The 7890-nt window shown below is 37.8% G+C and overlaps 1 protein-coding gene across 1 annotated transcript; it reads right to left on the reverse strand.

The window, feature by feature from the left end:
- Positions 1–1880: 1880 nt before the first annotated feature.
- Positions 1881–5473, reverse strand: LOC112017045 (receptor-like protein kinase FERONIA). The gene has a single exon (XM_024049518.2). It carries the CDS (start codon positions 4930–4932, stop codon positions 2224–2226), a length of 2709 nt encoding a protein of 902 aa, XP_023905286.1. The 5' UTR covers positions 4933–5473; the 3' UTR covers positions 1881–2223.
- Positions 5474–7890: the final 2417 nt, after the last annotated feature.

Here is a 7890-nt window from a genome sequence, read left to right on the forward strand (position 1 = left end):
CAAAAAAAAAGTAAGTACTCAAAGTGTGGAACCCTGTGATTGGTATGAAAGAAAATGAGAATAAATAATGAAATTAAAAAATTTATTTTCTAAAGCAAGAATTGACATTAGAACTAAAAATTGACTGGCCATTTGATTTTTTCATCAAGGCAGATGGGTAGATTGGTTAAAAAAAAAAAAAAAAAAAAAAAAAAAAAAAAACAATGGGTAGATGCTCCTAGTCCAAGTATTGTCAATCACTTAATTTTAAAATATTTGTCTTTATTTTAACAAATCTTTTTTGACAACGCTTTTACGGATTGCAAGTCAACATTAAACACAAGTGGCATACACGTGCAGGACAGGACAAACTCAGTCCAGCCCGGCTTTGTTCAAGTTTGCTCATTTTGTATTATATACTAGCTGTTAAAGTAATTTTTATACTTTCACACAATAAATGTTACAATATCTTTATAAAATATTTATTTTCAGTTATTATTGGTTATAGTCTTATATTTTATTATTTTATTTTGACTTATAAAAATTGACACTTCATAATTATGAAAATATATAAAATTTGTTGTATTAATATAAAAATACATTTATTTTTAATCGTGATAGTTCCAGTTTGATATTTTATTTTGATCTATAAGGAATTAACATCTCAATAATTATGAAAATATTGTGACAATTTATTATGTTAACTAACAGCTATATATATATATATATACATGATATTACCCAAAAAAAAAAAAAAAAGGCCATTGATCGGTGCAAATTGGACAAAATAAAAATTGTAACGGCTACTATAACTTTCCCCATTCACACTTTTATTATGAAAGTGTTGTGAAAAATATTTTAGATGTAACCCTTCTTTTTTCACAATATTTTTATTTTTAATTATAGTTAGTTCTAGCATGATATTTTATTTTGACCTGTAAGAAATTAATACCTCAACAATTGTGAAAATATTGTGACAATTTATAATATTAACTTATATATTACCCAAAAAAAAAAAATGTGGACCAGATTACCCAAAAAAAAAAAAAAAAGACGCAGCGAAACAGTGCTTAAGTATTGAATAAACCAAATTACAGTAGAAAACACACGGTTGCATTAGCACATTGGCGCTTTTTATAGATAGATATAAACGTTTGAAAAGCAGAGGTTAATTCCTTCAAAAATTTAAAACATGGATTTCCCAAAGTCCCATCATATAAATCATAATTGATATTTTACCCTATCAATCATAAAAACTTTTTTATTAAACTTGGACAATACAATTACAAAGGAGATTCAAGGTTTCGTGTTCTTTATAACATAAGACTTGTATGACAGCAAATATGATATGCGAAGCACTAAAGCTTAGTGGGGTAACAAACTAATAACAAGCAATAACGTAGAACCTTATGATATTCCACTTTATCGATATATTTATCATCTTTGACCCCCCTAACCAGCCCCTCCAATGCATCAATTGCTCAAAAATATGGGCAGAGAATATAGGCAAAAAGTCAGAAACAGCCAGTTTTCTTATAGCGTTTCCCACGTCTTTTTCTATCTTTTCTTACCTAAAGATTTCCTTATAATCAAATCTAAAAACCATATAAAAAATATGGGAGAACAATTCAATGTCTGCTGTAATGCATTCATTTGTTTAGGCCAATTACAGGTAGACCCCACACCCATGTGTCAGATACTCACATACCAGAATTGATGGCAAGGCGTTATCGTATTAAAAATGATTTCTGTTATTTTATGAGAAATGGACGGTTGTTCTATCCAATAAACTTGCTCAAACATAGCACTAATTTGCACCAACTACCTCAATCATAATATCAGTGACATTTTCCACAACTACTCTGTTGTGATTTATGCATATAAAAATATTATGTCATGGATTCAGGAAAAGTGATGATATTACTGAAAAAGGTTGTCCATAATACAAGTGAAATTCCCCATCCAAATGCGAAAGAGGAAACAAATTGGTAGCATGAAATTAATATTATCATCCAAAGCAATAAAAAGTAGTACATTAACATTATTTTTACACTCTTAGAGGTACATACAGATTAGAATCAACCTGATCAAAACGCATCCATGCTAAAAAAAAATCAACATTAAGTAAAATGAATAAGGTAAGAAAGAAAATCCAAATATGACTACCTGCTTGATCAAACACCAGAAAGCATATTGCCTTACCGGAATCCAGCAGCCAGTGGCAAATGCAATCACTAGTGATTTTTAACGTCCTTTCGGGTTCATAATCTGTGAGAATACAGCACTAGGTGTCAACCCATCAGAGTCTTCACTTGCTAGACTCCGGCCGCCAATGCTCATACTCATTCCACTGCTCCTTGAGTCCGTGACGTTGCCATCAAAACCCAGTGATGCATCAGGATCTTTCTTCCCTTTATAGGGTACGAATGGCTCCTCCTCAATGCCCATTCCTCCGATACCTTCACCACTTTCCTCTGCACTCTCTTGTAGCTGTAAAGCAAACTCAAGGTTCCACAGCACATCACCCATAGATGGCCTCTCAATGCTCTGATCAGCCACACACTTCATTGCAGTCTCAGCAAACTTCTTGAAGCATTCCGGCGCAATCTTTCCCTTCAGATAAGGATCAAGTATCTGATCAAGAATACCTTTCTTGTGGCAGTGTGCAGCCCACTCTGCCAAGCTCACTTGCTCCTTTGGAAGTGTTGGGTTCAATGCTGGCCGAGCACACAAGGTCTCAAAAAGAACAACCCCAAATGAGTAAACATCGGATTTGTCAGTCAGTTGCTGCCGCCTAAAGTACTCCGGATCTAGATACCCAAAACTGCCCTTAACAACAGTGCTTACATGCGTGTTATCCAAAGTAGGACCTGTTTTTGACAACCCAAAATCAGAAACCTTTGCAACCCACTTCTCATCCAAGAGAATGTTAGTTGTCTTAACATCTCGGTGAATGATAGTGTGCTTGGCACCAGTATGGAGATAGTGTAAACCGCGTGCAGCTCCAATGCATATCTCAAGCCTTTGCTTCCAAGGCAGAGGAGGTTTTTGGGTCTTGTAAAGATGCTCCCGCATCGTTCCATGAGCCATGTAGTCATAAACAAGAATCATTTCACAGTTTTCTTCACAATAGCCAATCAATGAAACAAGGTGGCGGTGACGAAGTTTTGACAGCATTTCAATCTCAGTTTGGAACTCATGTACTCCTTGCTCAGAGAGTGGGTTCCCACGCTTGATTGCTACTTGGGTTGCTCCACCATCAATTTCTCCCTTGTAAACTTTACCAAAACCTCCAACCCCAAGAAGTAGAGCCTCGTCAAAGTTCTTGGTGGCAGCTTTGATCTCAGAAAATGAGAAGTGGCGGCAAAGGTTCGAAGGAAGTGAGGACGCATAACTTCCTGTAGTATTTGTTTTGGCAGAACCAGCAGAATGTGAATTTCCATACAGAGAAAGTGGAAGCCACCCAGAAGGACCATCACTTGCACTTGAGTCTTTCCCATGCCGGCGACGGGACGCAACAATAAGAAAGAAACCAAGAACAAGGGCTAAGAAAATTCCACCACTAACACATCCAATGATAATTACTTTCTGATTCTTTGTTTTACCACCACCAGATGATGGTCTAGCCCTTGTTGGGTCAATTACATCCTGTTTAGGAGCAGGAATAGGATTCGGCCCAGCAAGATTACCATTTGTACCATTAACTTTGAATATCTCTACTCCATTCAAGATTGCATCGTAATAATTGGGCTTTAAAGATCGGTCTGGATGCAGCGCAAGCCACAAATCCTGCCGCGGGCTTCCATTTGGAACAAGAACCACATAATCCTTATAAACCGCAACCCCATCTTGCTCATTTGCCCAGGCAATAACATCTGCCGCTTGCATAGCAGTTTGATTATAAAGGAAGATATCAAACACTCTTTGATTAATCTTGGTTATATTTCCCTGAATTTCACAGAAATGAAGCCTGACAAGGTAAGAGAATCCAGAATCAACTGGGAAAACCCAAGTCAAATTGTAATTGAGATTGATTTCAGCATTCGGCCCCATTGATCTAGCAGTGTCGTAGACATCAACTGGTGCAACATAAGTAGGCATGCCCGTAGGATACTGGATTGTCATGTTATCAGCAGCAGAATATGAAACCCCAAAGGCAGACCCATAGAGGTATGGCAAGTCATCGGTCCAGGACCTGTAAAGACCCGTATCATGGGAGGGTGAAATATCGTTTCCACCCACATTCAACCGATAAACATTCTCAAGTGCAGTGGTGTTATCAATGTAGAAAGGGGCATTCTGACCCACAATCATCAGAGTTCCATCTGTGGAACTATAAATATCAGGCATTGACACAATCTCAATGCCATTCACAAATGCATACGCCCTTGGAGGTTTGGCAGATGGGACGAAACTTATATCCAATGTTGCACCCTCAACATTGATTGAATACTCCTTCACAAGAAATGGTAAAAAATTCAATGCTTCCGTAGTTTGTGCAGCACTGAAGTTGTTAAGGAGAGTATAAGGCCCGGCAGTGACAGAGAAAACACCATCAGATGCATTTAAGCCCGCATAGGAAGCCGCATAAAAGTAAAGACGGACAAATTTACGACCAGCAGCAACCGGAATACTATATGTGAAATTCGAGGGAAAAACCCGAGCAGTCATATAAGGGACTGTCGGGACTGAAGGGTCCTGAGTAGCAGCTGAGGATGTGCTGGATTTCGCATTTGCTGACAGATACTTAGACCCAATATCCGTGGTCCATTTCCGACCATCGCCATCGGTACTATCAGTACCCCCACAACTTAGGAAGATTTTCTCAGCTGGTACATAATCGGCAGCTAGAGTAACATGAATTGTACAGGCCAAGAAAAGAATAATGGGTATAGATATAGACACAAAACCAAGTTTATAAGTGCTCCTCATTGACACAAAGTTCAAAAGCATTTTTCCTGATTTAGAAAGATCTTGAATCACTCAGAGCAAACAAAACGCATACGACTAAAGAAATTGAGTACCAAAGCTCGGGGCTTAACAACTATTAACACAAAGATCCGAGTTTTTTAACACCCAAATCAAGATCAGAGCTGAGCCAACAATAAGACAACACGATTTTGCAACAAAACCCCACTAAAGTTTCAGATCCACATACCCAATTAGCTAAAAAGGAAGAAATTTTAACAAGCTTGAAGACACAGCATAGATTAAACGAAATTCTACTAGGATTGAAGAAAATGCAAGACACAGAATACAAACTTGAGCACCAAGATTGAACTGAAAGATTTCAACTTTCAAGCCATTCAAGCTGAGAAGAAAGACTATGTGGGGGTTGAAACTTGAGAGAGTTTACCTTCTGGACCAGAAGCTGAGAGACTCAGTGAATTGAACCGGACGTCTTGGGGTTCTAGAGCTTTGTGTTTCAATGATGGTAAAAATAGCTTTGAAGCAAAAGCAGAAGCTTAAATAAAAGCAAAGTTTGCGTTTTTATATAGTCAAACTTAATTCTTACTGTTTATTTTAGTTGTTAGTTAATTATATATACTTAAAAGAACAATTTTAGTTTCTTAAAAATTTTAAGATTGAGGCCATTTGTGTTGCTGTGCAGCAGTGAGGTTATGAAATGACTGATGTGACCCTGACGAAGGTACCGTAATTACTAAATTGCCATTTGGTAGTTGATGACAGATCACTGAGGAAGTGATCACAGAAGGGAAACGCGTCAAAGAGGACAAATGGGTTAACGTAGTTTTACGTGTTTCGGACAGCTGCCCTTTGTTTTTTTATTTATTATTGTAGTTTGGTCTGAGACGTGAGTTGTTTTTTTGGCCTTAATTGTTTATTTTTCTTTTCTTTTCTTTTTTAGATGATTATATGTGGTGGGGCTAGCTGTATCTGGGCCGTCAATTTGAGAAGTTTAAGGTGGGTCCTATTGCTAGAGAGTAGCGATGGATAGATCACAACTCCAATATATATATATATATATATAGTTTAAGCGTAGTTGTGCCATGAATTAAGGTGGTCGCCGTCTTTGTGGGGACCACCGGAGTAATGACATGTGCGCATGACAACCACAGCCAAGTGGTCTTAGCGCTGGTGGTGAACAGTTGAACGGGACATTCATAACATCCATAATGGCGTGTTAATACAAAAAAAAGGGTAAACAAAAAAAGTTAATACAAAAATTATCACTAAACTACAAATATTGTTGAGGTGGTAGGAAGGGATCGAGCTAGGAAAGCTATCTTTAGACTTTGGGACCTCACCAGTTTGGGCCCAAGTCCCATTTGAGATGTTGGATCAGGCTCACGAACCGATTCAGATCGAATAGAGTTCACTTGAGTAAGGATGTAGTGATCTGTAATAGATTTAATATACTTCGCTCACCTTTAATTGCATTAAATATGATTGAACTTGTCCTCGGCCTTCACCCGAGGGCCGAGATGGATCACCTTGAAACACATCTTATAAGCCAAACCAATAAAACAACCCCATGTGTATAGGAGAACCTGTTTTTTTAGGGACATGATTTATACCAAAACAATTTTTTTTTTGACTTACCTCCCTTCTGTACAAATAACAGCCTTCTGTCACAATTGGAAAATGTATGAAAAGATCTCTCTAAATATTCAAAATGTGTGAAAAACACCTATAAACGTTTAGACCCTCAAATTACAAATTACCAATTCAATTTATTATCAAACAATGTATGTTTGAAATATGAAAATAAGCTAAAACAGAATTGATAAAATAATTTAAACCATAATTAATTATATTAGAAATACTGAATAATTGTATTTTATTTCTTAATTAAGGAATATACATGCGATGCCTATATATAGGAGGCATATGTGTGTGGTACAAGTAAGCATATGTGCGCGGTACAAGTAAAGTGTAGTACAAGTACAAGTGTGCTATACAAGTAAACTAGCTAGGCCTAAAGCCCATAACATAATATACATTAACAGCCCCCCTCAAATTCAAGGTAGATGTGAGACCAGCTTAAGATTGTCAACCAAATCATGAGTGCGTCCCTTAGGAAGTGCCTTGGTGAAGATATTTACAAGTTGATCTTTGGAGGAGACGGAGAAAAGCTTGAGAGCACCATGGACAAGATGAGAACGGATAAAATGACAATCAATCTCGATGTGTTTAGTCCGTTCATGGAAGACATCATTGTGAGCAATATGAATGGCACTCTGGTTGTCACAATAAAGGGGAGTAGCAGAGGATGTGGACACACCCAAATCCTTAAGAAGTCATCGTAGCCAAAGGAGCTCAGATGTGGTGTCAGCAAGAGTACGATATTCTGCTTTAGTACTGAGTGGGCCACGAAAGTTTGTTTCTTACTTTGCCAAGAAATCAAAGAAGAACCAAGGAGAAAGCAATAACCTATAGTGGACCTGCGATCAGTGAGATCTCCTACCCAATCAGCATCAGAGAATGCACAGAGTACAAGAGGAGACTAAGCTGAGTAGAAAAGGCTATGGAAGAGAGTGCCCTTCAAGTATCGTAGAATGTGCAAAACAGTAGCATAGTAAGTCGATCGTGGAGCAGACAAATACTGGCTCACCTGATGAACAACATAAGAAACGTCTGGATGAGTAACTGTGAGATAAACTAGGCTGCCAACTAATCGTCTGTAAAGAGAGGGATTAGACAATGGTTTCCCCCTCGAGGGTGTCAGATGCGCATTAAGTTCAACTGGAGTGTCAACAGTCTTACTGTCAGTGAGTCAAGCTCGAGATAAAAGGTCAGATGCATACTTGGCTTGAGTAATATAAAGACCATCTGTGGAACGAGTGATCTCAAGACCCAAGAAATAGCTGAGATGTCCAAGGTCTTTCATCTCAAACTGCTGACTAAGAAAATCCTTGAGTTCTTGAATACCACTGAGGTCATCACCAG

The sequence above is a fragment of the Quercus suber genome, unplaced genomic scaffold (genome assembly GCF_002906115.3).
Source record: "Quercus suber isolate HL8 unplaced genomic scaffold, Cork oak 2.0 scaffold_149, whole genome shotgun sequence".
In the NCBI taxonomy this organism is placed as follows: Eukaryota; Viridiplantae; Streptophyta; class Magnoliopsida; order Fagales; family Fagaceae; genus Quercus; species Quercus suber.

Bases quoted from the DNA above. Each gene is read 5' to 3' on its own strand.
- LOC112017045 (XM_024049518.2), bottom strand. From the start codon at position 4,932: ATGCTTTTGAACTTTGTGTCAATGAGGAGCACTTATAAACTTGGTTTT.